The sequence below is a fragment of the Strix uralensis genome, chromosome 19 (genome assembly GCF_047716275.1).
Source record: "Strix uralensis isolate ZFMK-TIS-50842 chromosome 19, bStrUra1, whole genome shotgun sequence".
Classification (NCBI taxonomy): Eukaryota; Metazoa; Chordata; class Aves; order Strigiformes; family Strigidae; genus Strix; species Strix uralensis.
The window spans coordinates 4,827,529-4,844,474 of record NC_133990.1 but is presented as its reverse complement, the minus strand read 5'-3'; the positions used below and the strand labels follow the sequence as shown (position 1 = coordinate 4,844,474).

The following is a 16,946-nucleotide window of genomic DNA, read 5'->3' as shown; positions in this document are numbered from 1 at the left end:
TTCTCTGAAGAATGTTTGACTTCTTAAACATTGTTAGTAAGCTCAAAAAAGAAAGAAAGCTAAAACATAATAACAACAATAGAACAGCAAGCCTAATGATAAAGTTCAAGAGGTTAATTTAAACAGACTATTGTTCTGTGCTTTTTGCTTTTAGTTCTGGGGTTTTTTTTTCTCTTTGTGCTGGTTTGTTTTTTTGGTTTTGCTTAATATATATAAACATGTAGGGACTGTGACACTGGTTATTCAGTTGTAATACACTGACAGTCTTAATCCTAATGATTTTTCAGCCACAATGCATGATATGTCCTTTTAGTTTCAGTGATAGTTTCAGTAACTTATCAGTGATAAGTTAAACTTTTTGTTTGTCCCTATTGTGAAGTGTCCAACATGTCAAAACTCAAACTCTGGCTGATACAGAGGAACTTCAAAAAAATACCCTATGAACAAGGGTGATGACAGATCTGAACAAAGCAATGAACGTAAGCAGTGAAGCCAAACCTTTGTCCTGTGTGGCTTTAGCAGACACAAGATCAAGTCCTAAATCTTTCAGCATTTAGCACTGTAAAGTATTCAGCATTGATCTAATTCATTCGTTCTCGTTTGAAAATAATTCCTGTGAGGCAAAGAAAGATTTTGTCTGTGTATCAATAGAACTGTTATTAACTAGTACTGAGTACTCTTAAGGATCTTATCCATCTGTGTGTATGTTCTGACCTGACCCATGATCTGACTATGTTAATTTGATCACTTCCATCTCCATTTTTGGGTTAGTATTTAACAGTGCGACCTGTAAGTGTCATATTGCTGCAAGTAAACACAGAAACAGGCCAACAAATCTCCACATTTCAGCCTTCTCCATTTGCTAAACTGTTTCCATGCCAAAAAGCTGCATTTCTCATTTGGAATTAAGTCCAAACACCTGTTCTTCATATTTCAGTGCTTAGAACAAATGGAAGATAATTTTTTCGTGGAAGAAATTGTGATTTGATGTTTATGTTAGTAGTACGGTTGGACTGACAGAATATATATAAGCTATGATGTAATTTTTTTTTATTAAAGGTAGGTATGCATGTATGCATGTATCTCTCCATCCATCCAGGCTTTATGTGAAACAGATTTTTTTTTTTAATATTCGCAAAATGTTTTTAGAAATAAAGTTTTTTCTGGTCAAGATCTGCAATTGTTGGAACTGTATTCCTTTTATGTAATCACTGTGGCAATGTCCAAGCAAAATCCTAAATAGTATCTTCATAAATGGTGGCTGAGAAGCTGGCAGGTTTGCTTTATGCACTAACTAAAATGGTAGAGGTGTTATTTATGCAGCCTCTCATATATATGGTAATTAAAGCAGAAGTACTTAAAAGTAGTTGATTTTAGCAAGCTCTAATGGTGTCCTGAGTAACATAACACAATAGAAATGGTCACAAGCCTATAATGTAACATTTTAAAGAGTATCTACTGCTAGGAGGAGAGTTGTGTGAACCATATTTCTGACTTAATTTTTTAGAAAACTAAAGGGAAATAATCTTCCTGTTTTCCAACCAATTTGGATAAAGAGTGCAGTGCTTCCTTACTGAAAGAAGTAGCAGGACTTTACTAAACCATTCAGAACTCGCACTTGAAAATTAGTGTGTGACATTATCCATATGATTGGTTTTGCTCCTGTACTTTTTGGTGTCTTCTAACAGCTAGCACCATTGTTGAGAAGTCAGAACTGTGTCCAAAAGTGTCCCAAAAAGCTATGCTGAGGAAAAAATGTACGTTGTATAATATGAAAAGCAAATTTTGAAGCTATATCATCTGTTAAAGTAGGGAACTTATAAACTCATGCGCAGTGGTAAACACGGTGTCTGATATTAGCTAAGCAAAGTTATTGCTTCATATGTTCAACAGTGCACTTCAATTTGCATACAAAACCAACATTTTGCAATTGTATCCGACTGACCTTGTGTAATTCTACCAAAATATATTCTTCAGGTGGACAACAGATTTTGTTTGCTATTAATGTCCAAATGGAGATCAACTGGGAAGGCACATTACTTGTCTCTTTTGGCATGTTGTCCTTTTTTTCTAGTCACTTGTGAGTAGTGGCACTAAGCTAAAACAACCTAGCTCGTTGCTTTAGATAAATGCCCTAAGAAATCTTGAGTAGAATAAGAACCATATAAATGAGCATTGCAAACCTGCAGACTCCACTCCGTGCAAATGTGGCAAATTGTATACTCTTGGCTTTATTCAAGCAGTATTATTTTTGACATCACAACTGTAATATGTTTCTTTCTCTAGAGTTTTACCACGACTTGGTCCCAGCTTTCCTGTCACCTCTGTATTTAACCTTCCTTTTTAAGTGTATGAAAACTAAAAATGGAGTGACAACCTTAAAGTTCTAAACTAGAAGTGTAAACAGGGGGAAATTATTCTTAATGAGCCCCGGGTGGAATAGCATATTATAAGCCACTGGCCTTTCAGAATACAAACTGTGGCTCTAAACAAAGTGTCTGGAGCTGTTTTGATCTATTTTTGTGATAAAATGTCACAAAAAACACAAATTAAGGAGGTGTCAAAATATCCTTTGGTGCACAGGAGACTGTAGCACATGCTGCAAAGTTCTGAGACAACTTTGTAGGCTATTAGGCACTAACTAATGCATTTTTCCATTTTTCTCTGCCAGAGCACACAAATGTCATTCCCTCCAGACAGGCAGGCAGTTACAATAACACCTGAAAGGTAAAAGGCTAAGTAGGAATTTGGTTTTTAGGAACATGAATTAAAATATGGTCAGTCTGTCAAGTAACCTGTCAAGGTGCTCTGGGGAAAAATCTAGATAAAATGCAGGCACATTTTTGGCTTGGTATAGTTAAGGCTGAACAGAGATCAGTATTTGATCTAAAAATAAAACAAAAGTGGTGGAGGCAATGATTAATGACATTTTATAAGCTATTTGAAAATTCACCCCATACCCCATGTCTTAAGACATTTTTTGCTAGTCTCTTATTAAATATCATTTAGAATTTACCACCTCCCTTCCATTTGACTTCCCCATCATCTTTGTTTAACTGAATTTCTCTGTGCCGATACATTTGTATGGAAGCAACCTTTTGGAGTTTCCTCTAACCTGTTACTTCCCAAACAATGAGGTAAATGTTACAGGCTTCAGGTCTTATAATGGAGGCAAAAATGACATAAAGGCATGATGTGGATGGGAGCCAAAAGATGAAGTGACAGATCTGCAGAAAGAGAGACTTCAGAATATTTTGGATAATCCTGAAGAGAAGCTATTAATAGCTATTTAATATGGAGTTAACTTGTGGTTAGTCTGCTTGCATACCTCTGGTGACTATCCTAAAGGAAGTTAAATTAAGGAGAATTTTCAATTAATGATACTTTCTCCTTGAAATAAGTCATTTCAGTGAGAAGTTGTTCATTACTAAAGAAAAACACCATTGACATTTAATACAAAACTTGTCTTTAGGGAAAGACCGAAGGATGGATAAATCTTGATAAATTACTTTAGTTCCTGATTTTTTTCACCTTTACGTTTCAATTGGAGAAGAGCTGCAATTTCTTATTTACTTTTAGCTTCCAGCAGCTTAGTAGCTGTTCCCCATTAGCAGCACACTTTGAACAGCATTTGTTGGTGAGTAAGTGTAATGTTGAAAACTATTTATGTGGTAGCCTGTTGCTGAAATGCTGGATTGTTAATTGATACTTTTAGTTATGGATATTAATTTTCAAAAAATACATTAAAATATTCCTTTAGTGGTTAAACAGCCTTTTTGTGTTGCTTGACAAAGATTCCTGGTGTTTAAAATGCCATCTGGATCTAATAACGTGTCTCAATTGGGAAGAAACTCTTGTATTGCAACAAACTTACATGCTCAAGAGCCGTAGGAAGTCCCATCCCTGCAGGATCTGTAACACAGTCAACATCTTTCCTCCCCTGAAAAATTCATGTCAGTGCTGCTCCTTTGTAATGCGAGAGGCCACTGCTGAGCAATACAAGGCACCTGCTCATTCCTAGGGGTGAGTGTACTTGATTTCAAAGTATTTCTGCCAGTTAAAGTAAAGCAAAAGAGCACTCGGAACCCAACAGCATTTTGAAAGATCCTTTTACTTTTGCAGTAACTCTCTTGTTTAATATACACATTAACGGTTATCTTGAATAATGTAAATGCTTATCCAAAGGAACATGAATTGCAGATATGTATGTGATGTAATCATGTATCTGAACCAAAATATGACTACTGCAGTAAACTGATATGTGCTGCAAAATTTGTGCCCTGCCTGACACAGTCTAGTGTGTGACTGGAAAAAAGAAAAAGGTTTAAACTTTGCTGCAGACTCTCAGTATTTCTATTAAAGTCCAGAATAAGAAAAAGAAAGGGCTAGAAGATAAATGGAAAGAATTTGAGTTTGTGTTTTTCTTATATTCTTGATGACTGTGGTTGCTGTCTGCGACTCCAGCTTGCCCCAGATTTCTTTTGTGGCTTTCAAAGTAGGTTCATATAAAGCATAAATTGTATGAAGTTCTCAAAGTTTTCTTCTGCACCACAGGCCTTAAACTATAAGGCAGACAAATATCTACAAAGACAAACAATAGCTACAGATAAGCTGCCCTTAGCAAGCAGTCAGATCAGAATCCATTTTATTCAGAATCAAGGAGTGTGGCACATTGAGTGTCTTAAATCAGTCTATCTCATAGTGAAGTCTGGAGCTGCAGAGTACAGGCCTGGATTTGGTTCTGATTTCTCCCAAGATACATATGTTCAATTCAGTGTTTTGGATTTGTTTTCCAGGGTTCAGAGCTTTTTTTTGTCTCATTTCTCTTTCCTTCCTCACACCCCCTCGGCTGCTCAGTCTGGTGGGTATGAGAAACAGTCGCTGACCTGTATTGCTCTTGTAACTAGAAGGCCAGAAGAAACCTGGATTTTGTGTCCAGGACTTTAATTAGAGAATCTCCTTTTCTTAGTTATGGAAGAAACTCAAAAGCTGTGGTAATGGGGAAAATTTTTTTTCTTTTTTTTTTTTTTTTTTTTTTAAACTTATGCTCTTATTATTTTTCTGTGTTGAAATAGAATACTAAAGCTGAGGTTGAGGTTTATGCCCCTGTTATTCATGTATGTGATATTACCTACAGAAAGAAATATCTTTCCCTTCTTTTACTTGTTCTTCTCAACTTTGTCATATTATTTTTCAGCTTTTTATTGATGCTACACTTAAATATTTTATTTGGCCCACCTGGTTTTATATATCAGATTTTTTAGCCTGATAAAGGCCTTCTAAACACCTGGTTGGAGGAAAGAAAAATCTGTATTTAAACATCGAAAAATGAACTGTTCTAGCCATATTTTAAGAATCTGCACCATTGCAAAATGTACACGGATGCTACTTTTTTACCTGCAGTATAGTACTGCATCTTTAAAGGTGAGTTTATGTTTTTCACAGAATCATCTCGGTTGGAAAAGACTTTGAAGATCATCTCGTCCAACCATTGACCTCACACTGTCGTTCCCAGCTGCACCGTTTTGTATGCTGTGACGTGTAATTGAATGCTATGTGCCATAAGATTGTACTTCTGACACTGTATCTCTGGCATGAAGATTTTCTGATTTTTAGGTGGAAAATATTCCATATGATCAGGAAATCTCTAATATTTCCTAGTGCCTGATAGATCCACAATTCCAGGAGTTTTTTTTCTTGCAGTGTTTTGGCAGTATTGCTTTGCAATCCTGTTAGGAAGAATGTACTATGGAAATAAGTTGCAAGAAAAAAAGTAGTTTTATTTTCAGACATTGCCTCATTCTGAGGTTGCTTTTATTAAGGTTTTATTAAAGTCTGTTATTATGGGGCCTGATTCACCTTTCCTAATTAGAGACCAGTATATGTATTTGTATGGCAACGAAAGAAAGAATGATAATTCTAGTAAAACGAAAAAACACTCTGAAGTCACCAAGCCCTTTCAGTAAACTATTTGGTTATGTGGCATTCAGGCTTCATAAACTGTTCAGCAGCTGGATTCCTCTCTTTTGGGACTAACCTGTACCAAGCTTTATATTCCTGTCAAAATGAGATAATGTTTGTCCTTGTGGTCAACTGTACTTAATTTTTAAACAGCATTGCTTGTTTTTTAATAGCATTATCTTTTCTACATATATGTTTATTTAATGACCCGTTAGATAACTTCATGGAGACAAACAGAAATAATACAAATAAAATTATGTTAAACCTTATTAATTTGACAGAGAAATAAAATGTGTCTTCAGATGTAACTATGAATACTGGTCACTTCCTGCTTTGAAATAACTGCTTCTCTTCCAGGGTGTTCCAGAAGATTTGTTGTTTTTTTATAAACATATCCAAAAGGGTGGTGAAGTTTTTCGAGTAAACCATTGCCTCCTGCTGTACCGTTACCATCCACAGGCTGCAACTCATTCCATCCTAGAGTAAGTTGTGTTTTTTGGTAGAACTTAAAAATTAGCTTCATCTTGGATGATTGGCAGCAAAGATGCTTAATCTCTTCAAGACATCACACAGCAAAAAAACCACCTAGTTGTGGTTTTTTTTTTTTTTAAAAAAAAGCTAAAAAGCGAGCATAATATAATATGTTGGTAGTATCCCCTTTTAATGGTAGAAGATTAGTTTTCTGTTTGTTCTTACCATAATTTGCTTTTGAGTAACATACTGTAATGCTGGAATTGAAATTATGAATTGAAATCTTTGGTTCGGATGCTGTTGCCTATACACTATCAGTGTACCTGTGTTAAAGAGGCAGGGATGGGATGGGGACACTAACATCTGACAAATTGTCTAAGAAATTCTTTTGTCTTTGCAACTGTTTTTGAAATTATTTCACAATAGGTATTGTAAGAGCAATGAAGCATTTTGGGGACTGCATTACAGCAGTACTGTTTTCTCAACGTCCAGTTACCAGTCCTTCAGCTGACACTGTTACTGATCACATGTGATCTCATAATCTGCCTGAATAACCTCTCTGGCTATCTAAAGCATCTGAGTTTCTTACCCTCAAAGCAGATTACGAATACTTTCTATGATTAAGCATCTCATCTGCTGAACATGGCAAAAGCAAGCAGCGAAGCAGTAACTTCTTCAGTGCTTGAAGACGATTGCAAGGATGTGTTTGAAATACATCAAAGTGGTGAAATTTTAGTAGGATTTTTAATCAGAATTTTTAATATGTGAGGGGTTTTATTCTCACATCATGGTTCACATGGCAAATAATATAAAAAAATTTTTTTTAATTTAAAAACTTAATTTCAAAATGAACTGCCTCAATTTTAAAAAAGCAAACAAACTTGTTACACCAACAAAACCCTTCTTTTGAAAAAAAATAATAAACCCCAAACCTTTCATCTGATAATGTGCTGCATTTACATATATTATTTTCCTATTTTAGAAGGTCTAAACCATCTGAATCAGATAATGGGGTTTGAAAAATACCTGAGGATGTTTAGTAGTAATTATCTCAGGTGCTTCCTTGTAAGCTGTTGCCTATTGCTTTTACAGTGCTGGTCTACCCTTAAAGAAAATGTTAAATTGCTGATTGCTCTACATGCTCATTTTACCCATCAAAGGTGTTCTTTGTGATCAGGAGTCTTGCAAGCTGAGCCAAAGTTGTTTCTTTCTCTTATGCATTGACATTAATGAAAAATCATGCGAGTTTTACTCTCTTTTAGGAGTCCCACACCAGAATCACAGTGGTAATTAAGTAAACTGTTTTCTTACTGATTAATGATATAAATACACCTTTCAGTCAGTCCTGTTTGTATGGTTTTGTAGAACTGACTAGTAAAACTAAACATTGTAATGTGAATTTTAGTTGTATATCTCTGTATTATTGTATTACTGTAAATACTATAGTGTGCTAGCATAAATATCATGCTCATGGTTAATGTCACTATAGATCTTTAAAAATACATGTATTTATGTATATGCGTATGTATGTAAAATCATTTAACTCTGAAACAGTCATTCCAAGCAAATAGAAGATATTCTTTGGATTTTGCAAACAAATATGAGGTAAATTATTTTCCTTTTTATTGGTGTATAAATGTAAGGGGTTTTTTCTGTTTTAGTGTGTGATCATTTTGGCACTTAGTTACAAAGTTTTCAGCCACGCATCATGGGATGCTAGAACTCTTGGAAGCCTGTTGCTTGTATCTGTGGGAAAACATCTTATTCTTGGAAATGAGTTTGTTTTGAATTTACTGCAAGCTGTTGCTTATTCAGTTCTACAAGGTTGTGTGGCACAAGCACCCTGAATTACAACATACTGTGAGAATGTGGAAATACTGTAAGCTGTTTCAGATGTGCAGTTTGCGTGTCCAAATTGGCACCTTTCTTGTCTCGTTCTAAGAAGTCAGACTAGCCATTCTTCCTGTTGGCTTTTTGCTGGTACTACTGTTAATATTTTGTGTGAACCTTCAAATATGAGGTTGTGTAACATCTCTTCTTGTTGGCTTGTTCCCCTGTTTGTTGTCTAAGTTCTGAAGGGCTGGCCAGCATTTGTTTCTAAAGACTAAAGTGAACATTAGGCAAAAAGGGATTAATGGACTCATCACAAAGGTTTAAATTTATAATTTAAATTGGGTCTTTCCTAATTTGCCTTTTGGTCACCTGACATTATTTAATGCGTGTTCTACCTTTTCAAGAAGTCTGTTTTGGTTTGGTTTTTTTTTTTTTTTTAAAGGGTGTTTTGTTTGAGTTTCTGTGGCGTTTTGCTTCACCATTGGCCTATGTTGTCAGAGTTAGCCTAGGCCTGGCTTTGGAAATAGTAAATCACCAACCAGATTAATATCTTGTCTGAGATCAAAATGATGCTTGTAGGAAAGTTGAATTATTTTCTTTAACAGTTTATGCCTAGTTTCAGTCTTAAAAATAGAGCTGGTTAATAGGACTTGTTTATACAAAGGTGGTGATTCAGTCTTTTCAACAAAGACAACAGTCGCTCGTAGCCTATTATGGGCTGATTTTAGTTTATAAGACTGTCTTTCATTTCCGTTCAGGGAACGAAATGCCTGATTTTGCATTTTCAGACTTCCTAAAATATATATAAAACTACTTGGCAAGCAACATTTAGTTATTTCTATTTAGTATGTATAATTGTAAACACTAATGATTTTTAGGTCATTTCCTATGATTAGTATCCTTCTGGAACAAATATCTAGAGGTGAAAGTATCTGTGAAGCAGGAAACAAAATCTTATTTGCATTCTCCCTTACCCTGGAGGCATCAGGCTGCGTTATTAAATGTTTTGGGTGTGTGACAGAATCTGAATGAAATACAGTGTCTATATTTAGATTTCATTAGGTGCATACAGAAATATAAATGTTCTCATTGTAATTTCATCTGAAGTCTATGATGGATACGTGCTAAATGTGAATGAGCAATATAAATTTTGAGAAACTTCTCTTCAGCCAGGAATTTACAACACAAAGTCCCACATATTGTATCTCTTAAATCTAAATCATTTTATCTCGCGTTACAGCTTGTATCCTAGGGGTGTGTGTGCTTTGTGCTACATAGCTACGTTACACTGATTTGATACAATATCAGAGCTGGCTTTATAGTGAGAAGTACTTCAGTAAGTAAGTACTAAGAAAGTTTGGTGTATAATAAAAACATTGTAAAATTCATAGATTTTTATCTTGCCAAAGGGGAGAAAAGGAACTGTATATAAAACAGTGTACCTCATTGTAAGATAAAAGTCAGCTTGGAACAAGTTGAGCAATAAAACATTGTACTTGTCTTAGGTAGTGTTGCACATGAAGACAGGCCGTTGGGGCAGGTAGCTAATCTTTGTTGCCATTTACAAGCTTCTGGTCAAGAGAAATTCAGTGTATGCAGAACATAAGTTTTGTACCTTCCATTTGAGATTCAGGCGATTCCCTTTTATGCAGAAAATGTGAAGTGTACTTACAAGGCTTACAGTAATTTCATATGCCGTGTAGTCTGAATGAGTATAATATTGTTAAGAGCTTGTTCTGCAGAAATAACCAAAATTACGTAATCTATTGAAACCATCTGGTTTCAGGCACTAGAAGCTTCCATTGTCATGTAAGCGAAGGAGAACAGGCACTTAGTCTGAAACACACATTTGGTTGTTTTAGAGGTACTCTGAGGCATGGGTCTCCTGTCAGTGATGAGCGCAGGAATGCCTGCTTCATTTCCTGCAAAAACATACGCATCCAAAAATAGGCAGGAGAGAAGAATAACGTAACATATTCCTGTACAACTGAATTAAAGATGAGGTCAACTGCATTTTTGTCTTCTATTCTTGCATTTGGCACTTCAATTAAACACGGAAACTAATGACCTCATTAGATTCTTGAAAAGTAAATGGCATTAACATTGATAGTCTCTGTCTTTCTTAATAAGCCTTTCATGAAAAATAGGCCACAATGCAAACCATGCCTCAGTTAATGACCCATGACCTGAAGATGAACTCAGACATTAATAGAACCTATTAACAGTGTAAATGTAATAACTCAGTGGGACGATGTAGTCCAGCAATTAATAAGTTCAGATGAAGTTCAACAGAACAACAACGACAAAAAAGAAAAAAAATCAGTTTATTCACCAGTATGGTCAAGGTTCAAATGGGATTAATTTCTGAATTTCCTGTGGAGTGTAAGGACCTTGAATTCTGCGTGCAAAACTAGGTATAAACCATCTGTTCTTTCAGCTCTCACTATGATTAAAAAGTTCTCTGTTCTTCCATCTCTGGATTATCTATCAGGTGAGATTCACCTATAATATAACTCTCTTATCCTACCATGAACAAAAAACTACTGGAAGAGGCCGTTCACTTGAATAGCTCCTCTTCCTGCCTGGTGATACCCGAGTAGCGTGCGGGACCAACGTATATATAGAAAAGGTCAGATTTATAGGTTTATAGTATTACTGCGGATGGTAATCAATGCCTAAAATTCCAGTACTGCTTAGGATATTGGGCTTGTATTTGTGCGTTTGTCAAGTACTTGTACATCTGTCTTTGCTCTGTTGATTCACTTATGTAGCCTCGCTGGGGGAAGGAGGGGAAAGGCAGTCAAACAATATGGTGAGGTTTAACTGAGCTCAGACATTAAATCATATAGCTTTTATTGTCACATTATCTTTCATTTCAAAATAGGAGTAGAGCAGATGTTTCTTGACTCCTGTATTCAGTCAGTAGGACACCACACATTTTAACAGAGCTCCATTGTTATATGACTTGGGTGCCTGGTATGGTAATAACTACTTGGGACTGAGGAACACACTTCATAGTCATTCTCACCCACTGCATGAATACCCTCATTTCACTCCTGCAGAATTTTGGCTCCTCTTCTTCTTTCCAGACTACATAACTGATGAGTTTTGAGGGGCCATGGCAAGTGAGATGTTAGGAGAATTATGCAAGCCTTGAGAATGATTTTCCAAGTAGAAAAATGTATACTTCTGCAATTTCTTTTGTAAAGTAAAGAAGTGACAAGAAAATGAAAGAAATGGGAAAAATAATGTACTTTAAGAATTTGAGTCATGGAGGAGTATTAGGATGTGAGAAAAAACTTCTAGTGTCAGAAGAGTTTGTATCCTACATTCTCGCTGAGGAAAATCTTGTAAACTGAATACAGGCTAGGAAATGATACTGGAGGCTACTGGGAAATGGCTTGCTTCAATCCTTTCTGACATGGGGTAGGAAAAGCAGCCTTGATTTGGGAGGATGCAGAGTAGTAATACCTCCTAGTTTTTGCTGGTGGCTATGAATATGTAATAATGCAAAATCTGAAAATAGCTGTGAGAATTGTCTCAGAGTAGTGGTTTGTACAACTTCTAGATAGTTTCAGGCATTTTCTTTAATCATTCTTTGCATGTTGCTACAGTTCCCATCTGTTGCACCTGCACTGGTTCTTAAAGGATGGGAAAATGGCATTCCCTTATCCCTCAAGGCAGGAATCCCAGTTATCTATTCTGGAAACATCAAAAAATGTGGCAAATTAGGTGAACCAGAAACCTGAAGGGGATAACTGAAACTCTCTCTTTTGACACTCCGTAAGCCACCTTTTGCTTCAACATGTGAGATACATTGTTTGTGCAGAGCAAGTTTTCAAAAACATGAAGTCTGTGACTGTCACTCTGAAGCTCAGTCACAAATTCTCCCCTCAATTCTGTATTTATCTGATGATCTCAGCTTGCACTGTTAAAAGTATTTCAAGGTTAACTCAAAACTGCAAAGTGTTTGATAGAATTTTCATTAAAAAGGACACACAATATTGGAGATGTCATTTGTAAATTATTTTCTGTGAGCATTTTCGTAAGAATGCCTTGTAGTGATGCAAGCAGAAAATCACAACTGCTGGGTGCATTGGCTTCATTTTCACAACCCAGAATAGGTATTTAAGAAAGCAGTTATTGGTGCTTAAATGAAGCTGTCTGACAACATTCTTGTATTTGAACAGTGATCCAATTCATTTGGGGTTTAATAACTTTCATATCCTTTTATTTCTGAGTGCAATTCTCTCACTTTCCCCACTTGCATTTCTCAATATAACATGCATGGATAAGATCGGGTCAGTAAATCTGCTTCAGTCTGAAATCTTTGTGGGTGATTACCAACAACGAGATTTGGTCTGCTTGACTTTTACCTCCGTAGGGACTCCTGTGGTATATAGGCCCCCATCGCCTAGACAGCAAGTGTATACTGTCTGGAAGCAACCAATACTGTGGATATACTGGGACATCTCCATGACAATTCAAAACATTTTCTGTGTGCCTGGATGTAGATTGCGGTGTTTGCTCTACAACTAGAATTTAGTTGATAATTCTTTGTATGCCTTGTATGGTTGCCTGTTTTTTCTTTAGCTTTCTTAACTTTGCAAACTCAAGTGGAAAAGAAACTTGCCTGTGTCACTCAAGTGAACAGAATAGATTCTGAAGTACCTCTGGAATGTAATACAGTGTTATCCTTCTGAAGTCCCATTTCAAAGTAAAATCAGTTTTAAAACCTTTCCATTTACGTGTAAAGCAATAATCTTCCTTTTCAGAAACTAGCAGAAGCTCTGAAATTTCCAGTAAAGTGATCCTGGAAAAATACTTGACCTTCATATTTCTTTCCTTTAACTTTCCTTCTGGGAACATAGTATGCTCTAATGAACATGGAAAAAGGCAAGTGTCAAAGGATGCCAGCAGCAGCTAAAGCTTTGCAGCAGGAATGCAGCTTGTGGTTGCATTAGAAGAGATTTGCAATCAAATCCAAGATTTTTTTTTTCTCCATTAGTTGAAGTGCTGGTGCACAGCCGTAGTCCTCGAAACAGTGTGGAAATCTTATATGGAGTAGCTTTTCTTCTTGGGTATATTTATTTGTGTGTGAAGTTCTTTCCAAGTTATCACACCACAATCAATGATGAAGTGCTAAGCAGGATTTGGCTGTGCTCAAAAATCGCACGCTGAAGTGAAGTGGGCTCTCTGGAGCTCACTAATAATCCCAGCAAGAATCCAAATGTCTTAGGGCTGCATGAGGGCTGCATGTTTTTCAAACCATAACTCAGGGCTGTGAAGGAATGGTGCAAATAAAAACACAAAATTCCTTTCATTAAAATATTAGAAAAGTTTGCTGACAAACTTTTGGGAACAAATTAGGTTAACTGTTAACCTCAATAACCTCAAATGTTATATTTCTACCTCAGAGGTATACTTCATAAGAATAACCTGGAATAGTAAGTTTGTATCTGTTACAGGGCTTTGTGAAATTTGATAATCCATTACAAAAAGGAAAAACTTGAAAACGTTTCATAGAAGTCAGATGTTGCTGTAATGCCAGATCATCAGACATATCTAGTGATCATACTCATGTATTTTACAGTTTTGTAATAGAACCAAAATTGATGTAATGCATACAGAATTGTGGATAATCAGGACTGCAACTAGGAGATGGAGCAGCCCGATTCATTGATGAGAGTGACTGACAACAGCATAGCTGTAGCAGCTCTGTTCCTGGTGGGAACCTGGTGCCTACCCACCTGGACAAGTTAGATCCTTAAAGTCCAGGAAACTTGAATGGATTTTTATTTTGCTATAAAATCACAAGCTGCACTTGCAGACCAGAAGTAGCTTACTGTAGCTGCCCCACAGTAATGATTTTTGCCTGAGAACTTCCACAGAATTTATACCAACAGTTTACATTTCCCTTGGAAATTTCTAGTATAATATTTTGGTGTGGTTTTTTTGTATCATGTGTGAATCAGTTTGGTCAGGTTTATGTGTATATGAGTATGTATATATGCATACAGGTATATAATAATGCTAAAAGTTTTAGAGGTCAAAATCCAACCTTTTTCTAACTCTCAAGGGGAACCATCTGGAATCACCGAGTCAGGTTTCTTGAAGACAGAGTCCTGAGCTCCTGGACATCGTTCACCATTTGGAATGCTGGCAAGCAAGGCAAGAAGCTCTACAGAAGCTTGTCACCAGCTAATCGGAAAAAGGTGAGCTACTAAGAGTGGGTAACATCTGTACAAAAACACTTTCTTCTCTTTCATATGCCTCCTTGCTTCATCTAATGTAATGTAGCAAAATTCTCATAAGATATTTTGTCCCCAAAGTGCTAGTTGGTGATTAGTATAAAGTGGGGAAATTCTTAATATTCTCTATAATGTATTTCTTCTTTTAAAATGCTGTGTTACTTTATTTAGAGCATAGTGTGTATGTAGTGCTACATATGCACCCATGGTCCTGCTTGCTGCTGACTAAGCATAGTTGTAGGTTAGACACACTATATAACTGTTTATGGCCTGCTAGTGTGTAGCTAACCATGTAGTAGCCAGGTACCCAGGGTGAGTAGAATAACTCTTTATTCAGATGTTTTCATACTGAACTACCTTGTACGTAATTATTCATACATGTGTAATATTTGTCCAGTTCTGAAGTGGATACTGGACAGGTCTCTGTCGGATGCTGATCAACCTGGTTTGTGTTATGAGGGGTAATTGTACTGTAACTCCCTTTTGAAAAGCTTGGTTGTTTAAAAATAGGGGTGGGGTGTGAGGTGAACAGGCGAGAAGAAACTATTGTACATGACTATCTAATTCACAATCAATTGAAAATGTGGGGGTTACTTACATTTGGCAATGGCAGATATTTCTCAGGAGAGATTTGTCTGAGAGTTTAAATACCTTACTTTTATAGCATTTTCTGTTGTGTAATAACTTTTTTTTTAGATAAAGGCTTTAGGGCTAATGTCAAATGGCTGTTTCTTATCAAGAACCACAGAACATTCATTTTATTACCAAATGTGTTTTCTTTTCTTAAAAACATGGATGGGAAGACAAGATGACAAATGTATATATAAACCTGATTAATGTTATGGCCCTCAGACCACACACATATAAAAAAAAGTGGAAGAAATTTGTATACCCATAGTCAAAATTACTGAATAGACATGGGAGACATTCACAGAGTAAATATACAACACAAGAATTGAACCTGAATTTCTTCCTTGATATTCCAGTGCGATCCCTCGTTCGTTGCCATGACATGGCAGTGGGTGAACTGTATGAAGAAAGAAGATTAAACGAGATCAGTTACTTCATTCAAAGAGGACAGAACTGTCCAGTAAATGTATTGTGCATGTGACTTTGAGGGGGTTTAGGAAAATGTTCTATTTCATTAGTATTTTGCAGAGCATTTTGTGAATTCCACTAACTTACTAGTGACCATTGCACTTCTCTGTCTGCAAGTTTATGAGAATTAGAAAATAAGTTCCAAGGGAAGAGATGGCAGTTTGTCTGGTAGATTTTTGAGATGTTACGGAAAAAATAGACTGTGTTGTTTTTGTAGCACTGTCTCACCATCTTAGGTGCTGGGGTTTTTTTGGGTTTGTTTTGTTTTCTAGCTTTTTTTTGTGCCAAGTCAAAATGGAGATTGATATTAAGATAGAACACCTCTCTAGGTTTGGGTTACATGTGCCACCTACTTCTATAGGTGACTCATTCAGGGCTTCACATCCTGTTCAGCAAACACAATGGTAATTTGAATATGTCACTGCAGAGATGATAAAAGAGGCAAGAGAAAAATAATATTGGTGGTTTTTTGCCATTTTTCTGCCACAGAACCAAAGTTTACCTCTCCTTCATTCCCCGGTATGCTAGCTCTGGCAGTGTGCTTCTAATTAACTGGATTTGACGTTCTTTCCAGCTGACCTTTACATAACGTTTGCTTTGGCAGTGTTGCAGGCCATGATACTATTTTGCTTCTGTCAAGGTTACATTTGCACATACTCCAGTATAGTTTGATATTGAAATATTGCATTGAGCATTAACCCATTAAATACTGGATACTATACCAGACACATTTAGCAAGCTTACGTGCCAGATGCAATTGCATATGCCAAGTATGACTCATTTTGCAAATGTACTGCAGAAAACTACTGCTAAAATGCAGTCAGTCTGATCCTTAATACCTTATATAGTGGATAAAGTTTGATTACTCTAAGTCTGACACATCATCTGAAGTATTCAGAGGTTTTCTCAAGAACTAATGAAGATAAATAGCTTCAGAAAGTGACTTGTATCATCCTAAGTGAGAGTAGAGCTTTTAGATAGCTAATTTCTGATGAAATTCCTGTCATCTGCAGTGATTAAAGCACTAGTTTTATGTAGTTGTTCAGGCTCGTTATGATTGTCATTGTAACTTCCTAGCTCTGCCAAAAGTGAGATCCCAAGTCCATTCATCTCAGTCAGAACTGAGGCTTAAATGATATCCTAGTGTTTCATAGTAAGTCATTGGCAAAAGGCTGTAGAAGTAGTTAAAACATCTCACTTATCCAACCGCTAATCAAAAGATTATGCTGCCGGATTTGCAGGAAACAAATTCATAGAATTTGCAGTAGGTAATTCATGGCAGTTTTCATTTTATTCTAAATTAATTACAGTAAAAGGAGGCCAGTTAAACTC

General features: G+C 36.2%; 1 protein-coding gene across 7 annotated transcripts in view; it reads left to right on the top strand.

Annotated features, from left to right (window-relative positions):
- Positions 1-16,946, top strand: part of QTGAL (queuosine-tRNA galactosyltransferase) — a 187,192-nt gene that overhangs the window by 93,493 nt on the left and 76,753 nt on the right. For all 7 annotated transcript variants that reach the window (XR_012631499.1, XR_012631497.1, XR_012631498.1 and 4 more), the window contains exons 8-9: positions 6,319-6,443; positions 14,345-14,480. Coding sequence is in view for 2 of the 7 variants with exons in the window: in XM_074888793.1 (XP_074744894.1) it covers positions 6,319-6,443; positions 14,345-14,480 (261 nt within the window). In the remaining 5 variants the exon portion in view is untranslated. The remainder of the gene's footprint in view (positions 1-6,318; positions 6,444-14,344; positions 14,481-16,946) is intronic.